Consider the following 15,061-nt stretch of genomic DNA (forward strand, 5'->3'; position numbering starts at 1 on the left):
AATTCTGTTTTAAATTAAACAATAAGGAATGATGATAATTTTTTCTACAACCAGGTTTGTGAATTACTAAGGCCAAATTGTTTTTGGGGGAGTTTTTTTACCCTAAACTTAAGAACACGTATATGGTCAGAAGGTAGGCATTTTTACATTTGTGGAATAACTTGTGTCTTTGAACTGCACATTGTACATGTTATGCATTTTATCGCATGTTTTAAATTGTAAAATGTAAGTGTAAAGTTTAATTGAAACAATTTGGTAATGAGAATGAAGTGTGCTGAACTAGAAGACAGCAAAGGATAAACTTACCCTCTCCAAACTGTGAGATTTCCTGTAATAGACAATAACATTTTTGTTACGAAATTTTTTCTCTTCAAATTTTGCAATCAATAATATTGGCAATATTACATGTTACATGCATCATTCTTAATTAAGTAAATCTAATTACAATGCATACTTATAAGTTTATATGTAAAGGATAAAGCCAAAGTAAATTTGTGACAATAACTCAGATTATCTCCCTTTGATTGTATTACAAATTTTTACACAATTTTTAATTCATACATACTTATAATATACATATATAAAGTAAAATTGCAATTACTGTGCTATAAACTTTATATTCCTGTCATATTAATAATTTTGAACATATTATCCCCTATTATTAGTATATTCAGGAATCCTACTTTCACTTTCACTATCCATATTGATACATACTCGTCGTAGGTAGTCTGAGTCGTACAGAAACCGTGTAGTCCGACTCAAATCTTCATCTATTTTCCTATCACTAACAAAATGCTACAAATGGAAGAAAAATATACAATTATAATCATAATTACATTAAATGTCAGTCTCTGTAAGAATCAGGCAGTGGGTGAAACATGGTATGAAAAAAACCATCATTTTATAATTTTGTAATTTGACTATTTGCACCATCAGAATTAAGCAGAAAAAACAATATTTTCCACATCATGTTGGTGCATTGCGTTATAATTTCATTGAAATGCACTGAAAATAAACATTTCAAGGGCAGATAACTCTGTCATAAACTTCATTTCTAACATTATATTGAAAAACTTCAGAGCAAAGCTAGTGATGCAGAGATTGAATAGTGCTTTTTTTTAAGAGAAAGTATCCTAGAGTGATATTACATTGTCAGATCAGTGGGTTTTTGACATGCATGCTTCCAATTTATCCCATTTTGCCTGAATCTTACAAACACTTACACTTCAATGTTATATCATAAACAAGAAGGATCAATAAGACTTGTTTTCTACTTACATCTTAAACAATTATTATACACTTACAAGTAGTGAATTTACAATATCAGAAAATACAAGTGGATTTTATATTTTTATACAAAAAGTTATTTTAAATGCCTATGCAAACTCAATAATGACCAATTAAGAAGGGAAGATACCCTGCAGATTTCTCCTACAAAACAAAAGTGAACATATCAACCCACTGCTTTGGTATGGTCCTTTCCTTTTTAATCCCATACTCACAAAGTCAAGTTCTGATATCTGGGTTCCAAAAATGTAAATAATCCAGTAACTCACCCATTCTACTAATTAGAATGAGTATGAAGAAAAAAAAGAGATCTCAAGATAATAAATTTTATCAACAAACAATTTAATTTCAGATGTAACACGCTTTCTGATTGGATAAAAAAATTAGTCCATTATCTCATAGACCAAACTTTGTAATGTGGCTATGACGGCATCAACCTTTTTTAATGATTTACTCGTTAAAATTTGTTACTTAAAATAAATTACAAGAAACCATTGTTATATTATTTCTGTCTATTTGAAATAATCTCAATGCACATGGTGCACACTTGAAAATAACCTGCCAAGCAGGTTATTTAGTGTGCAAAACATGACTGAGGTAATTTCTTCATAGACCGAAAAAAATATAACAGTCATTCCTGAACTGAAATATTTTCCATACATGTTATAATTTAAATCTAAATGTAAAATGACCTAGAATATCATTATCAAACATCTTGGAAGAACATGATATCCTGTCATGTGTAGGGTTTGCCATCATACTGTTATTTTTGACAATTTTAACTCTAGTAGTAAAGATTAGGAACCTTTATATCAGCTCTTAGCTGGGCTATCTGTTTATCATCCATTCTTTCTGATCTATCTATATCACGCTTTAAATCTACTGCATTCTTCTGTCGCATGATGAAAGTCTCATCTGAAAAAAAATGCATGTACTGTGTTACACCATCTAAATAAAAATAATCAGACAAAAAAATTTTTTTTTTTAAATGGTACTTGTCATTTATAACAGGAAATAGTCTTGCTTCAAATTTAAATTTGTTTTACTGCAATAAGTAATCCTATAACTTAAAGAACTAGTACTAACTACATAGCCTAGACTAACATATCACCAGTAGATCAGGATGATAGTACTAACTAATTTTTTGTTGTTGACAATTTTACTATCCTCATACATTCATAATACATTTAGTTAGATGATACATTCAATGTTATAGGAATCCACCTTCCAGTCAACCGGGGCAAGTACGATTTTGGTGAAGAAAAGCTGTTTAATATGCCCCACTTTCCCTTAAACAAGTAAAAACTTTAAGTTTTTAACGGATTTTTTAAGTTTGAAAAGCAAACTTCAAGTGTGGGAAATTTAATATTCATTTAGAGTTTTCCTGTGGAAACCTAAAATTTTGAAAAATCTTAGAACACTGCACATTTTTTTTTAGGATTTTGATGCATCAATCTTGGATTTGATAGTCACACATAGATGTATCAAATTGATTGACTGTGCGTTGGCAGTTGTTTGGTGCATTTCAGGATGAATTAAAAAGACCCTGCCTTGAACTAGTCTGGCATGCTGAGCAGAATCATTTTTGTGCTAGCCCAGAGGAACATTAACCTCCAATTAAGCACAACACCTCACTCGGACACATTGGCAGGAAAGTACTGACTACCGATTGCAGTGTGAGGATGGAACCTTCAACCTCCTGAAATCTATGGGACCATGTTGCAAGACCATTGAGGCAGACAGAGATGTGTTAAACTGTCTTTTGTTTGTTTTTTTTTTTTGCAACCATCACATCTAGATTAAGAACCACAAATCTTCAAATATAATACTTCTGTCTCCAATACTACAACTGTCATATAAACATGCAAAAATCAGGCAGTGGGTGGCACATGACAAATATTTTTTTTAATTTTGTTTTCATCCAAATCACATCACCAATGCATCCTTTCTCAAAGATGAATGTTGGTTTTAATTGACTTAAACAATTAAAGAGAAGTAAAATGATGGATAATACTTAAAATCTGATGCCTGCAAAGGGATTGAGTACATGGAAGACCAACTTTTAAACCATTCAAAGGATTCTGCTAAAATTAAAAAAAGGAGAGAAGGCAATGCATGTAGATGGGCAGGAGAGAAGATGATCAAAGGCCAAAGTCATAGATGTTTTTTATAGCATTTGCACCTGCATACAAAATTTTATGCAGTCAACCATGAAGTCAATACTGTGAAAGTACTATTGTTCACGGTATACCAATTTTCGTGGTTTTTGTGGGTAGGCCAAACCACAAAATTTGGTTCCAAACTAAAAGGAGAATCCCATTTATTTGTATAATGAAACAACAAAACCACAAATTCAAGGATCCACAAATATGTGTTTCTTCTATAATCCATGAATAAAAGCACTTTAACAGTATTCTAAAATTCAATATTTTATTGTGTTTGACATAACAACAAATGCTACATTAGAATTAAATTACTAATTAATTTTTTTCAATGTGCAAATAGAAATAAAAATTCAGACTCACACAAAATAAAATCTAAATTATCAATTTATTTGACTGAATCCAAAAAAAAATTGCAGCTGTGAAATTGCATTGAAATCTGTTACATCAAAATCCTTTTTTACAGCAAAACATTTTATCAATGAACAGAGGCAAGCCTGAATACACTGAAATGTATACAAAGGGACTTCAGCAGGTCTACTGGACACGGATAGTTTGGGTACGTACTTGCGACAGCCTTGACTTGGTCCATTTCTTGTATTAACTGTACTTCTCTGTTATTCAAACTAAAAGGAGAAAAACATAATGTGTCATTTGTAGTGCAGTAAATACTTAATCCTTCTCACAGGAGATTTTTAACTCCACCTACCATTTAAATAAATCATTTGGTCTATATTGATACCAAGTCTATACCAACCATGTACATATAAATAAAGTTAATGTTGCATTCCTAGAGTTGGAAAGTATTTTTTGGAACATTTTTAAAGGTTTTAAACATAGTATCTTCTCAAGTCAGTTATTTATATTCATTTAATCCTTTTCAGTTAAATATTCAATAAGATACTTTGATAAATTTGCTACACAAAGACAAATCAAGAATGGCTAATACCCCTTTCCAAGTAAGTATTGACCCTGATGACAATAACCTTTCACCTTTGACTTTAAAAATTTAGAGAATAATCTACATGTTGCTTTGAACATATAAGTTAAAATAATGTTTCTTAGGTGTAAGTATGATAAGTCAATATTGCTCAAAATAACATGGATGTTGATTCAAACATGTTACCAGGTCCTTACCAACATTGTCCACTAAAGAAAACATGACAGATATTATATTACCAGGTCCTTATGAACATTGCCCACTAAAGAAAACATGACAGACGACATGTTACCAGGTTCTTACCAACACTGCTCACTAAAAAAAACATGGCAGACGACATGTTACCAGGTTCTTACCAACACTGCTCACTAAAAAAAACATAACAGATAATATGTTCCCAGGTCCTTACCAACATTGCCCACTGAAGGATAACATGCCTGGACCTATATTATGTTTTTGTCCACACATACATGTAATTATCTACTATATGTTTCTGTGCAAAGTTGAAAAGATGTGCATTCAATAATTTTGGAGTTACAGATTACACAAAGTAGGTCAGCCCTAAGTGTGACTGATGGACAGACAGAGACCTGCTTTGACTATATGTTATCCCAATAAAAAGGTAGTGGAGCTGTAATTCTTTCACACTAACCATGCTCTCATTTCATCAAATACTGATTTGATCCGTTTATAATTCTTGTCTACCTCCTCGTTTAGAACTAGCTTCAGTCTTTCTAATGATACTGTCTGTCTGTGTAGGTCCTTTACTGACTTCTCTAATGCTGAAAGAGAGAAAATTAGGTATTTCAAATTTTTAAACAGAAGTCATAACCATAATGAAGGTCTTTCACTGACTTATCTTAACGCTGAAACAGACAAAATTAGGTATTTCACACACATGAACACAAGATTTTCCTAGGATGAAAAAAAGAATGGAAATCTGAAATCAGATATAAAACGAGGATTCATAACAGTAATGAAAGTCATTCACACTCCACTCAAATTCTCAAAAAAGTAACGATTTGATTTTTTGTAAATGTTATCATCTTCGTGGAAGCAAGTTAAAATTTTCTAAAATACAAAAAAAAAAGGCCTGAAACTGCCGTAAGTGAATATTCCCCTATTAACAATAACTGTTCAAGGCCATTGCAGATTTAGTAACAAATGCAAGTCCATTTACCATCATAGGAACAAGTGTAGCCATTGTGAACTTACTTTTATGAATCTGTTTAGGACCTGAATGGCCATCATTACTTCTTTCACTGGCTGTACGTTGTCGATGTGAATGTGAACCTAAAATCAATAACCATACAGCTTAATCACGGTATAAAAAAATCACGTAAATCTGTTTAGCAAAGCATTTTATATCAAAGACTGATCAACTCTACTTGTATTACTATAATAAATTAAATGCCTGGTATTTAAAAACATTTTTACACATGGGTTATTGATGACCCTTTATAATTTTGGGTCTTTAGGAAGAATCTAGAATAAAAAATGCAGGTTTACATGACATAGTTTAGAGGATTGGCATCAATACATAACCAAAGTAAAGGTAATTGGAAGATTTCTAAACTCTAATGACTCATGGACATTTTCCAAGCATCTCTGATCTAAACTACTGATGATTGATGTACTTTACAATGAAAACCGTTGGGTGTTATACATAGAACATACCTTAGGGATTCAAATCTACTTTCAAACATGATAGGTCTGGACATTTTTGTACCCTAAATGAAAGGTCCACTAGAAGGAAGTGAAAGGTCTTCAAAAAGTAATAACTGCAAAGTATTGCAGGATCAAAAGCTAGGTAGATAAAACCTCAATTTCTGAACCTGCAGAATCTGAGGACCTCGGACCAGTGCTTATATGAACTGTACTTTCATAATATGTGGACACTTACCAGAATGATGTTGCTGTCTAGAATGGGGATGATGTGGTCTTTGTGGCTGTGATGAGCTACTGGTTGGCAGTGATGAAGAACTGGATTCTATAGAAACAGTCACTGAACTTTGACTTTTTGTTGGTGTTTGTGGTTTTACATTAGATGCTTGTGTTTGTTTACCATTAGGTAACGGTGATTTTGACTTGTTACGAGAAGAAGTGCTACCTTTTGTTAATGGTGACAGTGATTTTTGTCTGTTAGAAGCAGTAGATGGTGCAGTCTGTGGCTTAACACTAGATGGTGCTGTTAGTGATCCTGATGTCACATTTTGTGAGGTGTCAGAAGGTTTGACAGAGTATGGTTGGGTTGGGCTGGGAACACTTGGGGTAGTAGGAGACATGGAGAGACTGCTAACAGAACTAGACACCTCACTACAATTGGTCTTTGATGGTTCAGTGTCTGATTCCACGGAACCTGCAGAAAAAAAAGAGATATTCAGAAATGACAAAACAGTCTGTCTTAAACCATCTAAAATTTTTCTTGTTCTCAAGCCCTCTACTGAAGGTGTCTCTTTCTTCAATTTTTTTTTCACCATAGCAATAAAATCAAATAAAAAGCATCTCATGACGGGACAACTGAGAAAGAGCTAAAAACTTTTTATCAATATCCAATTGCAAATGGAGTGACTAAAAGTCACAATAAATGTTGTAGATGTCTTGTAACCTAGTTTCAATTTACCATTTATTACAACACCATTAGGAACTTCTTCTGCAGGTGTTACATCACCATTCACTTGTGGTATACTGTCATTGGCTGTCTTTTTCTTCTTATTCCGTTTCTTTTTGGGTGCTTTATTACCAGGATAATGCCATTCATTGAGAGCTTGTTTGGCACCATCTGAAAAAAGTGAAGAAAAATGAGTTTGGTTCCAAAATAATTTACACCATAACCAACTTTTCAAACCTTGCATGGATTGCAACTAAAATTTTTCCAACTTACATTAATAAAGATTTAATTGCAGAGGAAGTCTAGAAATGTAATGTTACTGACCCCTAGGGCTGAAATCTGTATTCATATACAAATGATATAAAGTTTTCTAGTTCAAAATCATCATAAAAGCAACATTCCAGTTATCTTTTTTTATTTTAATGAACAAGTTAAAATATTCAATGTTCACAACCAAAACTGGAAAGGTCCTTGACCTTTGACTCAAAGCCCTAGCTCAGATTAAGTTATCCATTCATACCTTCTACATAGGCCTGAATTGCTTTCTCTACATTATAATCATAATACTGTAACACTAATATAATCTCGTTATTACTTCTGCCTGGCATCACCTCTCGAACTGCATTCACCTACAAAAAAAATAACAGGGGTTAAAGGTTAATTAATGCATCAACTCTCCTATTGCTTCTACTTACTGAAATCTGGAATAAAAAAACCCAATCAGTATTATGCAGAATACCCTAAGGAACATTCATATTAAATTTGGTTGTCAGGTAGTATCAGATGAGAAGAGTTTTGAAAATTTTTTAATGAAGATGACAGATGCCAAGTGATGGCAATAGCTCACAGGACTTCTTGGGAAGGGATCAAAACAGTAAAATCAGGAATTGAAAAGCAGAAGAAAATCCTGTCTGTGTAGTGAATTGTACCAACTAATATGATTTTGAAAACCTACTTTTTCTTTGATATTGTCCTGAAGGTGAGATGTCTCTGCCATTACTGACTTGGTTCTAGGATCAAAATGTATAGATCCTGGGTTATCTGAAAATACAAAAAATACAAGAATCATTATTTATTTATCTGATAGATGTGTTCACCCACACTGGTATATTATAATGAGTCCCGTGCAGGTCCGGGTGTCAAAAGAATAGGCCTGCAGCAGCACTAAGCTTGTCGTAAAAGGCGACTAAATAGTGCTCAGAACCCTAACCCGGCGCTAGGGCGCTCTGCCCACAGAACAACTGGGATGTGTGCCCCAGGTGGTGGAATGGGGTACCCCTGGCGTGTTACATGCTGGGGTTGTCAGGCTATAAAACGGAAAACCTGACCGCAAACCATAGTGGTGCACCATGTTGGGAAAGATGCCACGTTCCTCGCACATTAAAGAACCCTACTGTGGTATTCTCCCAAAGTAGGAACCATAGGGCTCCGCCACAGGAGGCTAAATTGCCCGACCCTACCCACCTCTCCCTATTTCCAGTGCCAATCAAGGTTTGTCAACCCTGTTGTCCTTGTGTCCCATCCCTTTTTCATTTCATCATCATTTCATGTTCATTTTTTCATCAGTTTCATTTTCATCGTCTGAGTATAGCTGAGATATTGCTGCTCGGACGTTAAACCCCAACAAACAAATATTATAAATGACTTACAGTGTACATTTGTATCTAGCAATGAAAATGGTAAATTGTGTATTATTGCCTATTGTAAAAAATGCATTGCATATGATTAATAGTATCTTATATCGTGAACAATGTATACTAAGAGACAAACTGTGAATCATAAATGGTAAACTGTGTGTCATAAAGTATCACCACTGACAACTAGAGTCATCACTTGTTACTAGTTTCACCATTGGTAAAAAGTGTCACCAGTTGTTAAAAGTATCATCACTGATAACAAGTCATCACTTGTTACTACATGTAGTATCACCATTGGTAAATATTTTATGGTTCAAGTAAATTCAACTTAGCAATACTTTTTTTCAAGTTATTAACATTTATCTTATTACCAAAAGAGCGGGGTTTAAAATGGCTTCAAGCGTGAAAGAAACAGGATTTCTTGAAATTTGAAATTGAAGATCCACTTGACAAAATTTTAAGGTCCTCAATACAGTGTCAATGTTAGAGATAAAAGGTCCAAGACTAAGGTAGGAGTGAGTGCCCAGACTACTGTTAAATATCATTTAAACCTTTAATATAACAAATGCAATGGATGATAGTACTTTTGGCACATATAATCACCTCAAAGTGTGAATCTTTCAAAATTCATATCATTTTAAAATTTCAAATCAAATCAACAATCTAGCCTTTACTATTGTTTATTTCAATATACTACATATTACAGCACTAATTAGAACAGTCTACCACTTAGAATTAGGTTTCACATCATTGTGTTTCCTTGTGGCTATTTAAAAATATAAAATATATATAAAAATACCACTTACAATTTGACTAACTTAGGCCAACAAATTAATCAAATTGTTTCTACATCTTGACTGAATTGAAGTAGGATAATTATTGCTGAATAATTTTCTGCTAGTGTTCCTACAGACTTAATGTTTGTTAAAAAAGGTGGATGAAATAAAAAAAAATATTAATGACAAGACAAATAGTAGTTTAGGAATCTAAGTAACCATTAGACAGGAGATAGAGAACCAGAAAAAATAATCTATATGGCCTAATAATAAAAGTCAATACTAACAGTCACAAAGTAAATCATTATAAACATTTCAAAGAATTGAATACAATGATTGTATTGATCAAACAAACATTGTACAGCTGCTCAATACATGATGTAAAATTCATGCTTGTAATCATCCCTTATTGTAAATGATAACTGCTTATTCTTGCACTTTCCTGTTCCTATTTACAAACTTCAGACTTGTGTCTTCATTTGGATTGTAAAACATGGAGTGAAGAACTGAACCAGTTTTTTTTCTATATGTTCATGCAGGGTTTGATCCTTACAGTTGTCCAGTAGTCCTGTGCCACCCTAATTTTGGAGAGGACTACTTGAAAAAAATTCATGGTAGTCCTATGGGCAATCTTAATTTTGCCTTTTTATCATAAGATCTAAGAACACAACTGTAACCAAAAGATAACAGGGATGGAGCTTCAAAGATGTCTTGAATGTAAAGGGTCTGAATTGTTTGATTGGAAATTACATAATTAATAGATCTAACTGTTATTATTTTTATCATAGGGACAGAATGGGATTTCAATGAAGTCCCCCACTGGTCAAATAATCAATCACAACAACACTATGGAATATTATCAAAAGAAAATCTTGTTTTAGTACAATAATCAACCTAAGTCCCTCATATGCAAAGTCTAAAATCATTAATGTTGCAAAAAATGTTAAAAGAGTGGTCCGCCTGTTAAAATTCTGAAGCAATAGAAAATACATGTAACCCATTTTCAAATTATATGATCGCAATCATGGAACTAACATGTATCATTAATATAAATTATCAGGCCAAAATTGTGCTAAAATGATCATATGCCTTTCTAACTATTCTCATGAAAGGATCTCCAAGTTACAGACAGCAGTGAAGCTATCAATATAATTAAAATTAGTCTTATCAATTGTTCCATTCAGTCACTGCACATAGGATCTAACCACACTCTGTTCTACTTTCAGTTCTGATGACCTTTCCAGAATCCTCTTGTTTTACCTTCTGAATAATACTTTCAAAATCATGACAGATGAATTCTAATTGAATGATCAGAAAGGTCATCAGAACAGAAAGTAGACCAGAGAGTTGTTAGATTTTACATGTAATGACTGAATAGAACAATTAACAGGTCTACTTTTAATTAGACTGTAAAAATAATGAATGTACAAATAGATAAAACTGTAAACATCACTTAATAACATGGCATGCATGCAAATGTTACTAGCCAGGGGTTAATCTGGGTACTTTGGGAAAGATCCTGTAAAAACTATTTTGGGAAATATTTACACAGCAATCTGATCCCTTGGGAATAAAAATCATTGAGGTAAGTCAATGATTTTGTAAATATCACACTATTTTGAAATAGTTTTCATTGGGAAAGGGACCTTTTAACAGACTCCCAAGTATGTTGGAAAATCCATGTATCCATAACTTATTTTTCTAATAATCAACTTAGTCTATGACAATAAATCCATACCTAATTTTACATCTTGCCCATATAAGGTTTAAATAAAACATAACTACACTTTGACGTCAGTTGTTAGTAAAAGCTACTGGTTAATTGATTCAAAATATAACATGTTTCTTCAAGCTTATTATTTATTTATACTTAAGTCATAAGTTATTAGGTAGATACAAAACGGAGAAAAAGAATTTTAATGCTATAGCCATATTTGAAGCATTATACAGAAAAGCATAATATCACAGTCTTCAGGTTAATAATAACAGTAGTCCGAATCCTGAGCCTGATAAAAATTGTTGGGGTTGTTGAATCAATTCCACTTACAGGCTAGTAATATCAATATAGAAAAATATCATATGGCCTGTGGATGAGAGACAGTACATATAGTTGTTTATAATAGCTCACATGACTAAACTTAATTATCAGTAATGAAAATAAATGACCTGTTACATGTCAATATTCACATCATTACATTGATTAATATTTAATACATGTATTTATCTAGGTCAAATCAGGTAAAATAAATAATTTATATTGCATCATACATGTACATGTACACGACAAGAAGTGTTATCAAAAAGAAAATATTTCAAAAGGTTAATCATGTCTAACTTCAATGCATCTGCCCAATAAATAAGGCAGTTAAAACTAGATATGGAAAGTGAAATTTAAATTCGGGACTTTGACAATATCCACATGACTCAATAGTTCTCAGTCTTGTATTATTTGCCCCATATGCTTCAATAGTAAACATTAAATTTGCATGATTTTTTTTAAATAGACCAGGAAATCAAATCTACATGTAACTTTTCCATTAAGGAAATGTCAAAAATCATTTTAGGTGCATTTTAATTTAGAAAAAAGGCATGAACTTTGGTGCACAAGAACAGGTTGAACTAAAAGTAGACTTTTCTACTTTCACTTTTATTTTGAGTTCATAAAAAAAACATACCCCTTTTCTGACACATTATTTTTCATGAAAATACAAGTTTTTAGTTTCATAGCTTGATATTTACCCAGTACTTTTGATGAAAGGATAATCATTTGCTAAAAAAACAAAAATTAGAGAAGGCAAAAGAAAGCTCACTACATGTACATTTTTAGCCTCCATGTTTTGATGTACACCCACTCAGGAATATACAATACAAGATTGGTACCAATAGCCAATCAAGTACAAACAGCAAGTTGTAGTCTAGCTAGGCATACCCCCACTCATACAGGAACTTGTATTCTAGCTAGGCATGCCCCCACTCAAACAGGAACTTGTAGTCTAGCTAGGCATACCCCCATTCATACAAGAACTTGTAGCCTAGCTAGGCATACCCCCACTCATATAGGAACTTGTAGCCTAGCTAGGCATACCCCCACTCATACAGGAACTTGTAGTCTAGCTAGGCATACTCCCACTCATACAGGAACTTGTAGTCTAGCTAGGCATACCCCCGACCATACATGCAGTTGTAGTCTAGCTTGGCATAACCCCCCCTCCCCTCATACATGAAGTTGTAGTCTAGCTAGGCATACCCCCATTTATACATGAAACTGTAGTCCACCTAAGCATAACCCCCCTTGTACAGGAAGTTCTTATTAGCCAGCATTGGAAATAACATACAACATATGCCCCATCTATACAATGCCTCGAATCCTAATTGTGACTTGAAATATTGTCTCAAGATCTGTACATAATAAAATTGAAATTTATGAGATGCACAAAATCCTTTTATCACTCTAGTTTCATCTAGAGATCATCTCATGGACTTCAATACAATGTAAAATGTAATGGTCTTCATCAAGGATTTATTTTTTTAAATCTGGTATAAAATTCCTAGATCTCATTTCCCAAAGTCCCAATTTTCATGTTACTTTTCTCAACTGCATGACCTCGATCCCCTTCCCTTGAACAATAGGAAAATTAAGGCATTCATATGAACATTAAGATATTATTGATGATAACATAACTGAACCATGCCATTGATTTGTACTCACTTGAAAGAAAAGTCTTTTGAAAATTTATATGACCTACACATACAGAACATGAGAACATGTACAAAATATATGTACAATGTAGATACATGGATATGCCTTGATATTTTGCTAACAAGGTTGTATTCATGAAAACATGCACTATTACATGCACATGCAATAAAAAGGCCTAAAACATGTTTAAGGGGAAAAGGTAGCATAATTAATTAATTAAATTTATGTAAATTCAAGAATGGAAATGGTTGTATAATTCTATGTCACATTTCTGGACTTAATTTTTTTAAATGTACATCATCATAATTAAGCTTCTAGAGTCTAGACAATAACTTCTTATCAAAAATAAAAAGCTTCACTAATCCACACATTGAGTCTGCTCCCTCTGAATAAAACACTTCACAGAATACAACTTGATATGACCACATAAGTAGAAGCCTGAACAGTTGTGGCAAGTACATTGTACAGACAGAGCATTTAATTTGGATTGATTATGATGAAATGTTCAACACAGCAAAAGTTCAAGTGACAGTTGTAAAATAAAAATTTGCAGCATAGGAAATACATAAATGAAAATATTTATTTCTGGCCCCTTACGTAATCACAAAACAGATGTAAACATATTTACAAATGGGCAACACAATTTCAACAACAAAATGATGTTCATTCTACTTAGAGACAACAAGATTACTTACAGTGTACTTAATCACTTTTGTGCCCAAAAAAATCAGTTTAAAAATCCCTGCTAAATGGATCAACAATGAAAGTAAGGTTATCTACCATAACTGGGAGATCAGGCATAACATAACAGCATACAAAATGAATGCTCCTAGTATACTGTACATATACCCATCCCACTTGATCATACATGTACATCTATTAACCCATTATTTAACCAGGACATCAGGATAAAATATTGGTATCATGCAAACACTTATATTTGCAAAGTTAAAACCAGGAAAATGAATCAATAAGCATGAAAGGGGCAAAATTCCATTACCGGTTTACTCAATTAAAAAATCTTTTCTTAAAGATCAACTCAATTTCATTTTTGCAAGCACATGTAATTACACATGTGATGACTGATAAGAAGTCCAGTAAAAAAGAGGGATTCCGTACCCCATTTCATTCTTTAAAAAACAAGACTTAAAATTGTTACTAATTGTGTAAATGTATTTCAAGATCAAACAATTTATGAGATTTTCGAGTACATGTATTTACAATGTATTATTTACATCTGATCAATACATACATGTAAATGAACTTCTTGAGTTCAAGCAATAAATAAAACTAGTCGGTGTTAAAATTCCCACGGAACTATATGTACATGTACACATGCAAAAACCATTTTATTTTCACTTTTAGATTTAAATCCATACTAGTATGAGATAAGATAAGACCCACACAGATTTTAGATAATTATCATAATGCTATTTTGCAAAGACTGCAAAAAAAATTTATCGGCACTATGTGTGTAGGCAGTGAGAAAAGGCAAACCCCAAAGATAAATAGATCTATCTTTAAATATTGATATTAAATTTGTATACAATTTACTCAAATGTTCTAAAGCAGCAACTTCCATTTATAAAAGCTTTAGTTATGAATGGACTTATTGAGTAATTAAATATGTAAAGAGTAGTTTGATATAGCAAGGACCTAATACAGAATAAAAAACGATATTTAAGTACCAGTCTTTATAAATATCAGAAAGGAGGTGATACATACAAGTCAAAATACATGTACTTTTATTCCTAATTCAGAAACAGTTTTCAGACCATCTAACCAGTCTTAATTTGTCAATTAGTTATTGCAATTTTCAGTTAACAATAATGAAGATTGTATATGATTCTTGATTTGGTTAGTTTTAAGTTTTAAAAAAACTTATTTTTTTCTCTAATACACAGATCTGCATCAGATAGGACTACATTGTATATTTACGTTGACAGTG

The 15,061-nt window shown here is 32.6% G+C and overlaps 1 protein-coding gene across 3 annotated transcripts in view; it reads right to left on the reverse strand.

Annotated features, from left to right (window-relative positions):
- LOC148599360 (spermatogenesis-associated serine-rich protein 2-like) overlaps positions 1–15,061 on the reverse strand; it is a 38,532-nt gene that overhangs the window by 11,805 nt on the left and 11,666 nt on the right. For all 3 annotated transcript variants that reach the window (XM_088557330.1, XM_088557331.1, XM_088557329.1), the window contains exons 2-11: positions 7,956–8,041; positions 7,521–7,629; positions 7,013–7,171; positions 6,293–6,748; positions 5,605–5,682; positions 5,042–5,171; positions 4,017–4,075; positions 2,093–2,202; positions 715–795; positions 307–328 (exon numbers count right to left, since the gene is read on the reverse strand). In XM_088557330.1, coding sequence (XP_088413456.1) covers positions 307–328; positions 715–795; positions 2,093–2,202; positions 4,017–4,075; positions 5,042–5,171; positions 5,605–5,682; positions 6,293–6,748; positions 7,013–7,171; positions 7,521–7,629; positions 7,956–7,997 — 1,246 coding nt within the window. In that variant the 5' untranslated portion in view covers positions 7,998–8,041. The remainder of the gene's footprint in view (positions 1–306; positions 329–714; positions 796–2,092; positions 2,203–4,016; positions 4,076–5,041; positions 5,172–5,604; positions 5,683–6,292; positions 6,749–7,012; positions 7,172–7,520; positions 7,630–7,955; positions 8,042–15,061) is intronic.

This window comes from Perna viridis, chromosome 13, assembly GCF_037379345.1.
Source record: "Perna viridis isolate PV_CMFRI_1.1 ecotype Kerala chromosome 13, ASM3737934v1, whole genome shotgun sequence".
NCBI classification, from domain to species: Eukaryota; Metazoa; Mollusca; class Bivalvia; order Mytilida; family Mytilidae; genus Perna; species Perna viridis.